At 36.2% G+C, this 18,156-nt stretch overlaps 1 protein-coding gene across 1 annotated transcript in view; it reads left to right on the forward strand.

Moving 5' to 3' along the window:
• The window catches only part of Clip4 (CAP-GLY domain containing linker protein family, member 4), a gene marked incomplete at its 5' end in the record, with an annotated part of 75,665 nt that overhangs the window by 13,493 nt on the left and 44,016 nt on the right, over positions 1-18,156 (forward strand). The window contains 5 exon segments of the mRNA XM_005400544.2: positions 10,936-11,075; positions 11,733-11,826; positions 13,070-13,231; positions 14,862-14,980; positions 17,814-18,047. Coding sequence (XP_005400601.1) covers positions 10,936-11,075; positions 11,733-11,826; positions 13,070-13,231; positions 14,862-14,980; positions 17,814-18,047 — 749 coding nt within the window.

Raw genomic sequence — 18,156 nt, forward strand, 5'->3', positions numbered from 1 at the left:
ATAATATACTGGCAAACAGAATGTAGCAAATCTTCAAGAAGTTTATACACCATGAACAATTCATCCTAGTGATGCAGGGATGGTTCAACCAATGCAAATCAATAAACACAATACATCATATCAACAGAACCAAGAATAAGACCACGTGGTCATCTCAATAGATGCTGAAAATGCATTTGAGAAAGTTCAGCACCTCTTCATGGTAAAGTGCAGAAAATTGGAACTTTTGGTCTTTATCTCAATCTGATAAAAGCCATCTATGACAAACCAACAGCCAGCATCATAATAAATGGACAAAAATGGAAAGCTTTCACTCTAAAATTAGGAACAAGACATGGATGTCCAGTGCCACACTCTTACTCAGTGCAGTTCTGGAAACATTAACCAGAGCAGTTAGACAAGAGAAAGAAAACAAATAAGGATAGTAAAGGAGGAAGAAGTTAAATTATCATTATTTGCAGATGACATGATACTCTACATAGGAAACCCCCAAAACTCCAGCAAAAGACTTCTAAACTTAATTTCAAATTCAGTAGCATAGCTGGATACAAACTGAACACAAATCAATAGCTTTCCTGTGCACAGGATGGGTCAGTGGTCTTGCTTTACTGTGTACCTTCCTGTGGCAGCATAGATGACATTTCTGTCTTTGGTGGCCCTCCTTTTTAGCATACTCTATACCTTGGTTGATTCCTGTTCTTTGGGGTCTAACAATCTTCTTGCTCAGTAGGCTGGTTGACTTACCAAAGTTGTTGTTAGGATAGGTCATCTATCTGGGTCCTTATTCACCTTGGAGGACCAGGGCCAAAATATTGCCTGTCCTGTTAGACCAGTTACATTTTTAGCTTTGGTCCCTAAACCTCAATTGTTGAACACCCAGGAGATCAGTTAAACTGGTATTGCAGTGGGAGTAGTAGGTTTAGTCTTATGACCCTCTCTAGATATTAAATACCTTGAAATAGCAAAGACTGCATGAACAAAGGCCTGATCACACAGCAACTAGCCACAAAGAATTAGCAACGTGGATCTCATCTCATTAAAAATTTTTGCACAACATAAGTAACCATCAATAGAGTGAAGAGACAACCCACAGAGTGGGAAAAAAATTTTTGCCTGCTGTTTCTCAGAGGTAGGACTATCTAGAATATATAAAGAACTAAAAAAAAATCAGACCCCTCCCCTGAATTTAAAGACCCAATCCAAAAGTGTGCATCTGAGATAAATACTTCTCAGATGAAGAGGTAGAAATGGCAAATAAATATATGAAAAAATGTTCAGCATTACTAGTGATTTGAGAGATGCAAGTTAAAACCATGCTGATAATCCATCTCACTTCAGAAAAAATAGTTATCATGAAGCAGTCAACTAATAACAAAGGCTGGCAGGGCTGCGGGGAAAAAGGAACCCTTCCCCACTGTTGGTGGGAGTGTAGACTGGGTGCAACCTCTGTGGAAATCACTGTGGAGATTCCTCAAAAAACTAAAACTAGAGGTCCCATTTGACCCAGATATTCCCTTCTTGGTATCTTCTGAAAGTATTAAAAGCATCATTCCATAGTGATACATGTGCACCCATGTTTATAGCATCATGGTTTGTAAAAGCTAAATCTTGTAAACAATCCACATGCCCATCAACTAATCAATGCATAAGAAAGTGTTTAGTATGGAATACTACAAAGCCATAACAGAAGGATAAGCTTGAGACATTTATAGCTAAATGGATGGACCTTGAGACCATACTCTTAAGTGAAATAAATTGGGCACATGTGTAACTATCACATTGTCTCTCTGGTGTGAGATTGGACGTGTAAATAAGAACCAAAATATATAGTGGATATTGTAAGATAGGAAGAAATTGTTAAAAAGGAAAGAGCAGCTAGGGAAGGGGGAGATAAAAAGGAAAGAAGGGAAAAGAAAAACATAAGAAAAGAATAAAATGGAAACAAAGTTTTGTAAACAAGGGAAAGAAAGATTAAAGGGAGGGGAGGGGAATGGGGAAAAAAAAGAGCTTCCAAGATATATCATATATCAAATTCCCTATGCTGAATATGGTCAATTTGTGTAGCTAAATAGTACCATTCAACCTAATTTTAAAGAAAGCACCTTAAGATATATAGTATTACCAGGGCACTGTTATCTCTTATCAATAGTGGTTGTCTTACAAGTTGAATCCCTGCCAAATATTAACTATAATGGTTCTAAAGTTTTGTAGAGACAACCTGAAATAAGGACAGCATGACACAGTACCATAACATTCATGTGACGTCATTGAATTATGTTTTGTTATTATTTCTGAACCACATTTAAATTTTTCTCTTAGTATAAATAACTTTTTAGTCAGCTATCTTTCATTACAAGATAGTAAAGGACATACAGAAACTTTTACATAATTTGTTATCTTTTATTTATTACCCAATACAAAGGTATCTCATTTACTTTTTTTGAATTTTTATTTTAAAGAAGAAGAAACAAAATGCAAAAACCAAAAAAACAAAAAACAAAATTCCAAAACAATATGATAGGAGGGTAACAATAGTTAGCACACGGTATATTGTTACCTTTAAATTAGTTACTCAGAGTATGAGATATCAGCATTTAATTGTCCAAACAATATTAGCACAGATATTTATAGAATAACAAAAATGCTTATTTAATCAAAGCCAATAGATATAAATTTAACTAAGAGCATCCTACTCAGAAAACCTGATTGCTTTAGACACTGAGAGCTTAACTTTTTACTTATAACTAGGTTAAGTTTATCAGAATAATTTATTTAAAAATTTAGAAAACTCTACAAAACTTTAGAACCATTATAGTTAATATTTGGCAGGGATTCAACTTGTAAGACAACCACTATTGATACTGTTGGGTATGGTACTGTAAGACCCTGGGAAAACTGGAGAAGCCCCTCATCAGTGGAGAAACTGGACAAATTTTGGTCTAGGCAGCTGCTCTTTCAATTACAGAGAGAAGTTTTGTCCACAGTTTCCCAAGTCCAATGGGTCCCCACTTAGTTACCTTAATAATTGCTTTAGATGACTCATCGTAATAGTTAACATTTTAAACTATATGTTGTCTTTGACCAAGGAAAAATTCTTAAGTTATTGCATACAGACAATAATAAGCATTGCATTTATAAGACTGATTTTGGACATTATCTTGGTTATCTAGATTATCTAACAGGCTGAATGGAAATATGTTACTGATCTTTAAAATATCTTTATTCTTATCAACTGATTTATATTAGTCTGCTGTTAAACTATGTGAACCACAAGCATTTGAGTTAATATCATGAATATCTACTTATGTATAGGGCAATCTACTAGGATATATATTTTAAGATTCACATACAGAAACATACAGAGTTTAAATCATATGTAACCTTTATGTTTTCAAACTCTAAGGCTTGTATTTGTAAGTCCCATGTGACTTTGAAGTCTCTTAACCCGTATTCTGTAACTTTTTAGTGGATTCTGCTATTACTAAAAGCCTAGATAACTTTTTTTGTAGGAGGTCAAAGAGCCAGAGGAAAAAAAAATAAAAGAAAATAAAATTGATATGAGCTCAAAAGTTTTAACAAAGCAGATTTTGGTACCTTAATCACATGAACAAACACCCAGACACAACAAACAATTATTTCAGATCAGAGTGCACTTTGAGAAATATTGGCCAAGTTGAACCATAGCTATAATAACCTGCTGTAGGTTCATTATAAATTGACTAGTTAGAATTTTGGGATGTGACTAATTAGCATGGACTTTTTTTGAGAGTGTAAGAGGGTTTTTAATGAGAAAGACTTCTTCAAAGGTATACAAACTTTCTTCAAAGCTGTACATCTTTACCTATCAGTTGGAACACTGTCCAGGTTCTTCTGCTTTTTATTTAGGATTCAAATACATCCCCATAGCATAGACATTTCTTATAATAAACTAACACTGGTAAGGAGGTGAGAAAGAAAAACCTCTTGCTATAGACTTATAACCAGAAAGTGTCAAGAGAGTGAGAAAGAGTTTTGAGGTTTGTCCTTTTATTTTCTTATTCATCTTTGGAGAAAAAACCCAACTTTTAATTCAGTTATAAGTCACCTATCAAGGAAAGCAGAGGCCATGATCTCCCCCCCCACCATGGTGGGGGCACTAGGCTGCTCTACCCTCTATCTCTCTACCTATTTGGTAACCAACAGAAAAAAATTTAAAAGGTCTGAATGGCTCCCTTTTATATTTCACCCAGCTTTTGACTTAAAATTATTTTTCTATAATTTTGATTATATTTTTCTTTGGATGTTAAAGACCAAACCAAGTCAAAAAGAGGAGAGCTGAGGCCTGGGAAGGAGTAACTTATGGAGCCAGGGCCATAGCCCCCTTTTCTTTGAGTGACAAGGAGCTTTTAGAAGGAACAGCCTGGGCTCCATCAAGCCAACAAGCAAACATACGCATACTTGAGCTTTCCAGTTCTGCCATTATTGCTACCTTTCTAGCAGGGCAAAACTTTTATCATATAAAGTCCTTTCATGTCAAAAGTATATCGCTTATACTTATAGCCTTCTTTATATATTTTTCTGTACCCTACTTATTATAAACTTGTCATAACAAACTTGGCAGTAGTGGCTTGGATATTAAAGTGTCCTCCTTTTTTTTTTCCTTCTTTCTACTTTGGTCTCAGACTGTTAAATTTTTAAACCTCCACACTGAGTGTGGAGGCACACACCTGTAATCCCAGAATTTGGGAGGCTGAGGCAGGAGGATTGGCATGAGTTAGAGGCCATCCTGGGCTACATAAGTGAGTTCAAGGCAAGCTTGCACTACGTAGTGAGATCCTGTCTCAAAACAACAATAACAGCACCACCCCCCCCAAAAAAATAAACAAAAAAAAATTAATGGCTGCCAACAGACTTTCAGTTGAAAGACTTGAATTAGTGACACCTGCAGAAAGCAGAGAAAAGAGCACGTTAACCCTGTAATTGTAGTTTAGGAATTTAAAACCCACAAGGAACATTGTAAACATATTAATTGAATAAAAATACCAACTTAAATTGGAAGCCAAAAGTAAATTTATCAGCTAAGATTTGTAATAAGGGGTTTTTATTGTGGCTGTGGGTTGGCTGTCATGCCATAGCATGAACACTTTATGATTGACTCTGTTTTTGCTGGGGTGCAGGGAGTTGTGCGTTTCTAATTTTCTCCTGAATGGAGGAAGAGGGTGGTCTTTCTCCCTTTCTGTGACTGTGGCTACAGTGCAAGGGAGCAGGTTCTCCTCTACTGATGTTAGCTCCTGAGGAAGTGGCTGTGTGGCTGTAGCCGTGGCACCAGGAGTTGGACCCTCCTCTCAAGCCCTGACTCTTGTTGAGATGGAGCCATGATTCCAGGGTGCTGTGTGTTGTAGGCTGGAAGTAGGGATTCCAGAGGGTCCCATGTGGAGGAGGGAACTGGAGATAAATCCTCTCTTTTCTTGTTAAGTCCCCAAGTTTTTAGGATAAAGAGGACAACCAGTCCCTGTTGCCAATACAGGGTGTACTCTATCTCCTCTTGAGATGATGGTCTTTATCATCAACAAATTCAATCAACAGTTGACATACCCAGTCGTCCTTCAATCTGAACTTTGGCTAGAAGATGGATAGGGTGAAGCTGGGGGTTTGTGGCCAAATGAAATAATAGTATGTTATCATTTTAGCTTTCTTTTTGTTTTTATCAATGGGTTGTTGCCCCAAGTCCTTAACATCAGACTGAGGGACTGTCAGAGAGTGTTTTGTTCCCGGAACCCCTTGATTCCCTAACCCATCCTAACTGGGAAGCACATTTATTTCCCATTCTGCTTGTCCCAAAGCCAAGGCACAGTCTCTGTCATGCTGTCATGCACTGAGATGTCTTTCCATGGGTGATTTGCTGAATTTGCCTGAGCTTGTCCTGACCTCCCCTGCAGTCGCTGGTCTCATTCAAGAATGCCCTGGGCCTGAAATCTCCAGTCTTACCTAGAACCTAGACTTTGTGGATCTAGATCATCCCACCTTTATCTGAGGTCTCCTTGGCCATGCCTGCAGCTTTTTCTTACCTTGGTTCATGTATGAAGTTGCCTGGTTGCTGAGGTCCTCTTTGCTTTCTTCTGGGCCGCTTCCCTCCTTTTCGCGTTGTTGAGAAGTCTTTAAACATTAAGCATAAATTATTATTTAAATGAGCTGTCTGCTATTTTTAAATTTGGAGATATTTAATTATGAAATAGTATATACTTTAGTATTTAAGATGCTTCTCCTGGCCCCCACCCCTTATTCCTCCTTAAGTTTTTTTTTTTAATGTACCTGAAATCAAACTCATGACCTCACTGTGCCGCTGAGCTATATCCCTGGCCTCTTCCTCCTTAAGAGCTCTTGTTTATTTTTCTTAGATTTACATTCTAGGTCTTTGCTGCTTACGTGTGATCCTTGGTCCAGCAGCTTTGGCACCCCTTGAAGCTTGTTAGAAACAAGGAGACTCATTGGGTCAGAATGTACATCATAACAAGATCTCTAGATACTTCCTGTGTTGATGTTGGGGAAGCTGTGGCCCAAAGGAAAAAGAGGATACAGTTCAAATAAGTTCTAGTGAAGTGCTCGAATTGAATTTTAAGTATTGAAATTGCTTAAAATCTGTTCTTGAGCGAATTGACAGCTTTAAATAGTTTATCTTCCAGTCCAGGGATGTGATGCTTCACATGCCATTTAAGAACTTTCACTTCCTCTTTAGTTTTCTTTAAATAAGCCTCACACATTGGTAGGTAGAGTTATTTTTATTATTTTGTATGGGATCTTTTTTCCTGTTGTATTTCCTTTTCTAATGTTAAAAAAAATTGAAATATAGAAAATACAATGACAACAAACATAACACATCTACTGTTGGAATGAATAAATACATTTTCTCATATTTAGCTCTTTGAAAAACTTAGAATAAAACTTTAAATATAAAGTTGAATTTTCCTCTATTTTCCATTCTAGTACAATATTCCTTACTCTCCAGAGATAACTACTTTTTAAAATGCGTATATTCCAGACACTTTTGTTATACTACATATACAAGGGTTTATGAACAATGTGAAGTAGTGTTTTGTGTATTTACTATTTAATGTAATTAATAGATATGTATATATCATTCTGCAAGTCAGTTTATTCAGCAGAATGTTGTTGAGGTCTGTCTTTATCAATACATGACTAAGATATTTACTTCATTTATTTAATGTAAATAAGCATAGAAACATTCCTGTCTGTTCCTCTGAAGATTCATTTCAGTGTACCAATTTAATCAGTGTTAAAATAAGCATTTTTGTAGATGACTCCTATGGACATATGCAAAAGAGTCTTGAGAAATTTCTTAGTACAAAATAGTTACTAATACTAATTTTCCATAACTAAGTGGTAACTTGATGAATGAATTAGACCAAAAGGAAATTCTGTAACTGCTTTGATGAGAAACATACCTGAGACTGTGTTCAAAAAACTGTGAGGTGCTTCTCTAAATTGAATACCATTTTTTTTCCTGATTCTTCTCAGTTGAAAATTATCAAGATTTGAAACGCTTGATTAGCATCACAGGCCTCCATTTGACCAAAGTGAGAAAGATCTTAAAGTCAGATGCAGAAGATTACAAGAAAACACCAAAAAATCTTGGCTCTTTTCATCAAAAGCTTGACTGATTGAAGATCTGGCAAAGCCACTATGAATCACAGGAACTTACCTTGACAAGACACAGAATCCTTGCTTCCTAGGAGGATCACTTAAAAATTAAATAAAAACCTTTCATATTTTTCCATCAAGAATAGATCAGTACTCTAAGAAACTTCCATTATTTTCACTGAGGAGCTCAGAATCTAGTTTAGCATCATTTGGAACTTAATGCTAATAAATTCATTGATTTTTAACCAGCTTGACCACAGAATATTTTTTCCCCCATCTTTCTGTGGCTATTTACATTGGTCCTTTATTTTCCTTTTCTTTGACAAAACCCACATTTTCATGCTTAATACCTTTTTGAAATTATCATGTTAGCGTTTTGTAGATTGGCAAATCTATGACTACATGATTTTATAATTTCTAGAAGCATGTGTTTCCTCATTATACAGCTTTTTAGCCATAGGTCATGTTTGGTAACCCCAAATATCTTTAATTCTTTTGTCCAAAATTAGATAAACTTACGTTCAGTAGTTAATGTTTATCTTATGTGGATTTACATCAGTTGAATTCATTTTTAACAATTACACTTGAAAATTTCATGGGACATTAGCTAACATCAACTTATTTATTTTTTTGTGAGAAATTGTGTAATGTTGAGATAGCATGAGTTTGTTTTTTTATTTTAAAAATAAAAGGAGGAAAACATTAACAGACAACCTTTTACAAAATAGCAAAAGAACAGTACAGACAATACTGAGTTACAAACAAAGTGATAGGAAATTAACAATGCTTGTTGTATTACGTATTGATATCTTCAAAGTGATTTCTCATGAAAACAAATAAAGACATGCAATATTGATCAATCAAGGACTTATTAACAGTTTCTTTCAGCAAAGAAATAGAAGACAGTAGATCAACTATGTTAGCTCTCCTGTATATACATGCATACATAGTTTCCCCTTCTTTCCCTTAGCATGAATTTATTTGTAACTGACTTGTTTTACATTGTGGCCCTTTTTCAGTAGTAGACCTACGCAGAAAGAAATTTGTATGGCTTCTTTATATATGTAATGCTAAAAACTTTGCTTGCCATTTCCTTATTTTTTTTTAGTAAAGCAGTAGTATTTTTATTTCCCAAGGTAATATTCTGAAAAGCATTTGGATTAGTTTCTATTTTTCTGAGAGTTTAAGAAACAGTTTGTATAAGTTCTTGCTTTTACTTGTGTCTGCTTAACATGTAATACACATAAATGTACAGACACATTGTTTTAGCTTCATTTCAAAACTCTAGCAATGTATCAGATAAAATGATATGGAACTTCCTAGTCTATAAGTGAATCTGGATTCATACTGTGCCTCAGGTAGATGGAACAAGTCAGGATTACCCACCAGATGGCCAGAACTTTCTACCAAGGATTTTTCATTTGCATGTTGTAAGCATTATTTTACAGAAGTTATGTTTGAGTCATTTTGATATGAGAAACTTCTGCTTAAAGTCATCAAATACATTCTTTTGTCTTTGGGAAGTTCAGAATCCTTTCTTTTCAAGGGCACCATTAACTCAGGTGTAGTATCTTATCTAAGTTAACAGTTTCCCGAAGTGGTCGTTGTAATTCTAAGGTATCCTTTGTAAGATTCTCACACCTGGTCCATAGGAATTTTGCACCAGGTAGAACTCATCTTTGATTAGAGTCTCTGAGCGGGTTTAACTGTGAGAGGCCCCATTTTCAACAGCTGTTCTGAAACACAGGGAATCAAGTTTCCCTGCTTGAACAGAGCAGGGTGACCAGTTGATAATCTTCAGCAAAAGGCACTCAACAAATTTGGAGAACTGATTCTCTTCTAATGAGCGACTATTCTACTTTTAGAGATTTTGTTCCTCTTCATCTTTTAGTTATCCCTGCTTTTTAAAAGTAAGAATTATGTGTATTTAGCATGATTTTGGAAAACATATAAAAAGTATAAAGAAGAAATTTAAGAAAAACCCCAAATTACACTACTAGTTTGTGCAACTCCAGTCTGAACTTGACAGCAAGTTCTCCCAGGGAAGCAGCAAACTAGAATGTGGGACAGACTATAGAGACAGACCCAGCTTCCTTCCGAGATTTACCACTTACTAGCAGTGTGGCTTTGAGCTAGTGTTATTTAGTTTGAGCCTTGATTTCCTCTTCTGCAAAATAAGGATAACAGTACCTAGCAGGTAAGATGTTTGTAGGCCTCTGGAAAGTGTTTGTCAAGTTGTATGTGCTCAGCAAATGTTAGTTCTGTAATGTTTCTCCTTTTTAGATACTGCTTTCTGCTTTTTATAGTCTCTGCCATTTTTGATTGAGACAGTTCCTCAACAAGAAAAATAACTTAAGATGATGATTAGCTATTTAGTGTCTCATTTTAGAATCTAATTTTGTTCTCTTGAAATTTTTATTTCCTTTATGAGCCATTTTCTTTTATTCTCTAGTTAAAGGACCATATCTGACTTTTCTCTAAATCTCAGGAAAGTCATATTAAGAACTATTTAGATCAAATGTTCAATTTTGTCGAGGATTTCATGATTTTATTAATACAGATTCCAAAACCTTTGTCCCAGGGTTTCTTTCCTTTCTACACTGCCAAATACTGCTTCCTTTTTGGTTGAAGTAGCCTTTCCCCTCCTGGTTCGTCAGTGGGTAAAAAGTGATGCTTGTTCATTATAGAAAATTAGGGGAATACAGAAAAATACAAAGAACACTTCAAATGATAAATCTTTCTACTACACTTAATATTTGGCATATTTTTAAATTTATGTTTTAATCATAGATGTAAATTTGTCCATTACATTTGTGTTTTAATTTTTTTCCAGATCATTTTCTTTATTACTGCATGTGTGTAGTACATGATTACCCTCCTTGTTGGGAGTTGGTACATGTATATGACACATCTTAATTCCTGTTTTCATCCCTTTTATGTCCCATCCTATCCCATACTCCATCCATGTGTTTTGAGAGAAAAAATACTGACAATTTTAATAGACTTTCTGTGCCTTAAAGGTAATGCTACCTGGAAAACTCAGGGTTTGAGATCTGTGCACTCACATTTGGTTTCATCTACAGTAAAGTGTAGATGATACATCAAAATCTCATTATCACAATTCAGATAAGCCTCATTTTTAGTGGTCCTGATAGTGGTTTTGAGATTTGCTTGTGGTAAACTTGCTTTTTCTAGGATCTAAAAATATTGTTATTATTTGAACCTTGGTGTTATTATTTTCACTATATTTATTTGAAACTTTTAATAAATTTAATTTACATTTTTTATTTCAAACAGAGTTTTCTTTCTTTGATCCTAATGATGCATCATGCCAGGAAATTCTCTTTGATCCCAAAACTTCAGTCTCAGAATTATTTGCCATCTTAAGACAATGGGTTCCTCAGGTCCAACAAAACATTGACATTATTGGAAATGAGGTAAAAAAAAAAGTTCTTACATTTTAAGTTTTGCATTGTTAGGATTGCTAATGATGTGGTTACCTCCCCTCCACCTGAATGGAAAGATAGTAGCGAAAGTGAAACCATTCAAAAGTTCAGTTTTGCTTGTATTTACAGGTGATTTTTCTTTTGTCTTTTTTTTTATTTCCAAGTGTTTTGATGGGAGCAGTGAGGGGTGTTTTTATATACCACACCTTTTTGTGTACAAATTTGCAAACTTTCAAGCATGAAGGGATTTGATTTGCTTCATATTCTATCTATACTTCTGAGTAGTTTGATAAAGATATAGGCTTAAATACAATTTTTAAACAATATTTGATTTTTGAGGGAGGATTTCTGACCAATATTTCATCTTGTAGGAAAAGAGCACTTACACATTTTTCAAATGTCATTATACCCACTGGGGAAATTTTTGCTCACTTTTCAGAGAAGAAAGTATTTGGAGTAACAGATTGCCTTGGAGTAATCTGTAAGAATTTCTTCCTGTCTGGTGACAAGTTCAATTTCCATACTTGTTGGGTGCAGTGTTAAGTGTAATTCAGATAAGGTAGACTAACTTGCCTCTTCTCCAGTGGTTTGAAAGTAACTGGTACTTCAGTAGTTGTGTTGTAATCATATTTTCCTTGGTTATTTTAGATTCTTAAAAGAGGTTGCAATGTGAATGACAGAGATGGATTGACGGATATGACTCTTTTACATTATACTTGCAAGTCTGGAGCTCATGGTATTGGTAAGTATGTGGCATCTTCTTGCTTGCTTGGATCACTTGCATTTATTCTTAAATAATCTCAGTGTCTGCCAGAGACCCTGGAGGGCACTCAGCTGACAATATAGCCAGAATACTTGGATCCTTCAAGACCTAGTTCTCTTTTCTCAAGGAAGTCTTACCTTGTCAGTTCCTCTCACCTTTTCAACAGCCTGTTTAATACTTCACTGGGTGAAGTGACTGGTAATACCCTAGAACAGTGGTGGTGAACCAAGGGCACGCGTGCTGCAGCGAGCTGTCTGTTATCATTGAAAGCACTAAAAGGTTCACCATCACTGCCCTAGAATCTTCTTGAGGGATTACAGCAAGGTCAGTTTGAGGTCAGTTTTCTAGGTTTAGTATTCCCCACACACTCCAGGCTTTACACTGTAGTGAACGTTGTAATACACATGTCTGTATTTTCTAAAACTGGAATTGTTCTGTGCTTTACCATTTTATAAACCTCCCTTTCTTAACATGTTTTGTGATTGCCTCTTCCTGTTCCAGTAGTCTGATGTAGAGCTTCTTGAACTTCTATTGGTGGTGAAGGACTTCTTTCTCCCCACTACAATCCACCATGGACTGATGCTTTTGTAAAATAAAACAAAATGAATTATCATAAAAAAATGAAATGAAGAAAAATATAAGTCCAAATGTTTTTTAAAGGGTATAAAGTTACATTTTACTTGATTGGAAGAAATATTAAATGAGGGAAAAAAGAGTTACAAAAAGTACAGACAGACTGCAGCTTGGGACTGACAGTGTCCACAGAACTTTTTTTTTTTTGTTGTTTTTTTGTTTTTTGGTTTTTTTTCTGGTACCAGCAATCGAACTCACGACCTTGTGCTTGCCAGGCAGGCGCTGTGCCACTGAGCTAAATCCCCAGCCCCCAGAACTTTGAATATCACTGATCTAGCACCTTGTTTTTAATGGCTTATAGTACAGTATTCCAAGATGTGCATATTTCAATTTAATCATTTTATTGTACTTTAGGTTTCAGAATTTTATTCATAATAAACAGTTAGGAACATCTTTACAGAGCAATGTTTATTCATATCCCTAAGTGTGATTATTTCCTTAGAATAAATTCCTGAAAGTGACATTTTTGAGGTGTAAATGTATATTCAGTGTGATGTTTGCTTTACCTTTTTAAATGAAATAGTATGTGATTATCGATTTGTACTTGAAATTTGTACTAAAGAAAAATAATTTAGAAAATTTTCTTTAGGTGATGTTGAGACAGCTGTGAAATTTGCAGCTCAGCTTATTGATCTAGGAGCAGATGTTAGTTTGCGGAGTCGCTGGACAAATATGAATGCTTTGCATTATGCTGCCTATTTTGATGTCCCCGAAGTTATAAGAGTGATTTTGAAGACATCAAAACCAAAAGGCAAGTACTGTCAGATGACCATAGATATAAGGCTTCGTGGTGGCAAAAAAATTATAGTTCAAGGAGATTTTTCTTCATTAATACATCTTGTTTTGTAAACTTGCCTGCCCATTTTATTTCTGAGATGGTGTAGAATTTCATTATTGAAGATTAGTTGCTCTTCTTTCATGAAAAGCTGGTTACAAATTGATATAAAACAAAAAATGCGTACGTGGGTTTCCCCGTCTCAGCAAATTCTCCAGTAAAATGTAAATTTTATGTGTAGATTCTATCAGCTTTATAATTCCTTGACTTGCTTGGGGAGCCAGGAATGGAACGATAAAGCCTTGAGAAATAGGCATCAAAATAATAAAGGATATTTCCTTTGAATCGCATAATTCCTGTGATGCAATTTAAAGGGTAAACTTTCTGGAGGGCTCCCTTCTCTTTATCTTGATGGTGATACTCAAATTGAAAACCAGAATGTCTAAAACCCTGACCTGGTATTTTAACTTCCTGTCTCCTACTGGGTGTCAGTTTTCTTCTGAGAAAAAAAAAGGGAGCAAGCAAAGAGAGCATTCCTTTAAATTAAAAAAAAGCTGTACAGTAAAAGACATGTTTTAGACATTCACCAAACGTCCCAGAATACTGTTTGCTAAGCTCTGATTTATATAATTATCCATTTTTTTCTTTAAAATGCTACCTTTTAATTTCTGTTGATGGTAGCATATCTTAGTAATTTGAGACAGTCTGTCCTGAGCCCGTCTGGGTTGCTTGCAATTGTAGGTGGGGAATACAGGGTTGTAGATTAAAGTCAGATTTCCAGGATAAGAGATGTACTGGACTTTTGTTACAGAAAAATTCAGAATGGGATTCCCAAGTCGGGGGGATTACTTATTGAAAGTTCAGAATGTCCTTAGAATTGTAAGATTCCTTTTCTTAGTATGAAGTTCAAATGCATTTGTTGAATAGAGTATTATGAATCAGTATGTATGTAAACATTTAGTCTGTAATTGGCTTGGAAAGTTGGCATTGTTTTTCCTGGTAGGGGATTTGCAGTCTTTTTCTGGAAATGCCCAGACAGTAAATACATACTTTATTACTTTTCAGACTACAGTGGCCTCTGTCCTGACTACTCTGATGCACGGTTGTAGCACGAAAGTAGCTGTAGAGAATATGTCAGTGCGTCAGTGTGTGTGTATTCCTCTAAAGCCTTATAAAAACAGATGGTGGTAGATTTGACCCAGGGATCATAGTTTGCTGATTCCTAACCTAAACCCTACTACCTCTCTGTGGTTGTCATGGTAAATATGCAAGCGATTCCATGAGAGTACAGGAAGCCAGTTACTTTTACAGATAGGAGTTGTTGTCCTTCATTACTCTTAATATGGTTTAATTTATGATAGCTGGAAAACTTATGAGAGTGTGACTCCATTCTGTAATGAGTTTTATTGTACTGGGAAAATAAGCAGCTGATTATTTTAGCCAGGTTGTAATACAAAAATTTCGTTTCATTGTGAAATAGTTTCTGGTGAGTTGACTTAAGTCTTATAAAAGCATTCCCCCCTGCAAACAAACCTCTTATCTCCTTTTAAATTATAATGGATAAATTTAAAACCTTAGCTAATATGCTTCCCATGTTTAATTGCAGATGTGGATGCCACTTGCAGTGACTTTAATTTTGGAACGGCTCTGCATATTGCAGCATATAACTTATGTGCAGGTGCTGTAAAGTGCTTACTGGAGCATGGAGCAAACCCTGCATTTCGGGTAAGAGGTTGAAGTAAAGGAATTAAAAAGACCTGGTATTATCTCCAAGTAGAGTTGAGTCTGGGTGTTGTTATTCATGGAAGAACTCTTATATGAGCAAGTACCTTTGTGTACTTGAAGAGGATGTTGACAGTCTTTCCTTAAATTTCAGGTTGCACAGCAACTGTCAGTCCTCTTACATTAAGTTCTACAAAGCTCTTATTCAGGAAAGTAAAATCCTCTTTAAAGTGTCAAGACCTTAGAGTTTAAGTGTTTTTCACTTAGGCTTTTGATATATTTATGAAAAGTTAGCTGTTAAATAAAAATGTATGTATTAAAGTTATACTTTTCAATTAAATCATACTTTAAATTCTTTTGAAAAGAAAATTTATCCCTAAAGAATGACAACTAGATGCAGAATTAAAATAAATACACTTTTAAAAATGGAGTAAGTGGTCAGAAAGGAGGATTGGTATGAGTTCAAGGCCACCCTGGCCTGCATAGAAAGACCGTGTCTTCAAAAACCAAAAAAAAAAACCCACCCCCCCAAAAAAAACCCAACAAAGAGAAAACCTTTGAAAACAGTCAAAATGTGAGTCGGCATTATCTCTGGCCACATGTTGATAGCCACTAGTGTTAGACAAAAATAGAACTTCTGCCAGTCATGGTAGCACACGCCTATAATCCTAGTCCCATGGGAGGCTAAGACAGGAGGATCCCAAGTTCGAGCCAAGCTGGACATCTTAGCAAGTTAGTAAGACCCTGTCTGAAAAAAAAAAAAAAAAAAGGGAAATATTCTGGGAATATAGATTAGTGTAAAGGTGCTGGGTTCAATCCTTAGAACTATAAAAAAGGAAGAAGTAAAGGAAGAAAAAGAAAAAGGAAAAGGAAAAGGAAAGAAAAAAACAAAGAAAGCAAGAAAGAAAGACAAAGAAAGGAATTCCATAACTGGTCATGAATGAGACTTCTCCTATTAGAAAAACATCATTGCTGTTATTTTATTATTATTACTTTGTTTTTTTTAATAGAAGTTTGGATTGCTAAAGTTTATACAAATTAACAGAAGTGTGTGATTGGCTCTTAACATTGAGGACATAACAAAAGTCTAAAGTTAAAATAGCCATAAATTATAGCTTCCTACTTATCAGCAAACCACCCCTCTTTCTTAGATAGTATACTTATGACAATGTATATATTCATTATGTATTGTTTTTTCATTTGAAATCGGGTGTTAAAATAGCCCATCACTATTCCATAAATCTGATAGCATGTATTCCCTCTATATTTTTTAGTTAGGATCAAATTAACTTAATTTTAAAAAAAATATATATAACATTCGCTAACTAAGTGTATTCTAAAATCTTCATTCTTTTATTGGAATGGATCACTTGAAAATTCACCAGTGGGGCAGCAAAAGAGAAGCAGTGTCAAAGAAAAAGAAAAACAGTTTCTCAGTTAACGATTGACTGGTTATATTAAAAGAAAATTAAAACCTGGACTCTTCCTTGTGAAGTGTAAGGTGTTTGATTAGAGAACATAAAAAGAAAGAGAAGTTGTGGGTGAAGAACAGCACCGAGAGTGGAAAGACGCAGAGCTGGGAGGGTTTGGCTAGGGTGTAGGTGGCATGGGTCGAAATGTCATCTGTGCTGGGAATGTGAAAATGACTTGAGGGAGTCATTAATCTCTTTGAGCCTGACTTTCCTACTAGGCATACTGGAAATTTCAGTAGTCTTTGCTTTGTCTCTGCTAATACAATGTGAACTCCTAAGGGGGGGGCATTCTGTTTGTTCACAAGCTTTTTCTTGATGTGGGAATCAAGGGAGATAATTTTTAATGATGAGGCTTTAATTATATAAACACCATGTTAATGAAGTAAGTGATACCCGGCTGCTTTAGCCTATCACAGGATAAATCTCAGAATATGGGCTCTCCTTTATAGTGAGAACAGAACATATTTTCTTGATGACAGCCCAAATTTCAGAAGAAAGTCTAGTTTCTAACTCTGAAATCTGAATTATTACATGAGTGGGCAGGAGGCTGAGGCCGCAGAGCTGAGGTGGCAACGGTGGCATCGTGGCCTATACTCATGTGGTGTCCCTTAGTGATGGGGGTGCGTGCTGAGAAGTGCATGTGTTAGACTCTTGGGTCCCTGTGCGAACATCATGGAGTGTACCTGCTTAAACAAAACAACTAGGATGCCACTAGGTGACATCAGTCTCATGGAGAAGGCACTGTTGAATTGCGAGGTCTGTTGCTGGCAGAAACGTCAATAAGTGGTGTGTGGCTGTAGCTGTACACGCCACCAGGGAGCTGATCAACCCTGGCTTGTATTTCCAAGCTTGCCTTCTCCATACCTGCCCAGCAAGGCATGCCCGCACTGTCCCTGCCCAGTGAATAGGAAGTGTTTGCCTGGCAGGAACCTGCATGGTCACTGCCTCATCTCCTTTGGATCTGTGTGTAAAGGCATTTTCACACGCAGCCTTCACTGCCCTGACCACTCTGTGTGACAGCTCCCTGTCTGAACCCTCTGTGGCCATGTTCTTTACCCTCCTGCTCTGCTTTGTTTCCCCTGTGCCACTTCCTGCTCTTCCATAAACCATATCATTGTTTACTTGTTTACAGTTTGTCTCTCCCACCAGAATGTCTGCTTTTCAAGAGCGTTTCGTTTTCTTCAATGCTTATCTTCAGCACCTGGAATGGTGTCTGTCATGTAGTAATTGTTGGGTCTATATTTGTCAGTAAAGAGATGATAAATATGTTTAATTTAAATTTTTTTCCAAAAAATAATTTTATATGACTGTTCAGCATTACAAGTAAATAAGAGCTGGAAAATTTCTTTTACCTCTGTTTGTAGAATGACAAAGGACAGATCCCTGCTGATGTCGTTCCAGACCCAGTGGATATGCCGTTAGAAATGGCTGACGCTGCAGCAGTTGCTAAGGAAGTCAAGCAGATGCTGCTAGATGTGGTGCCTGTGTCGTGCCTCTCCAAGGCCATGCTCCCAAACTGTGACCCTGTGACTGGCAAGGCAGTGCTTTCATCTCTTGGCCTGAAGTTGGGGGATCGTGTTGTCATTGCAGGACAGAAGGTACAGTCGTAACCACCGTCCCTGGAGCTCTGCCTCTGGTGTTCGTTCTGTGTCCAAGGGTGCTTGAGCATGGACAGAGTTTGGAGTCTTTGAAGAGGGGTTGAGCAGG

Source organism: Chinchilla lanigera, unplaced genomic scaffold (genome assembly GCF_000276665.1).
Source record: "Chinchilla lanigera isolate Chin_1 unplaced genomic scaffold, ChiLan1.0 scaffold00068, whole genome shotgun sequence".
NCBI lineage: Eukaryota > Metazoa > Chordata > Mammalia > Rodentia > Chinchillidae > Chinchilla > Chinchilla lanigera.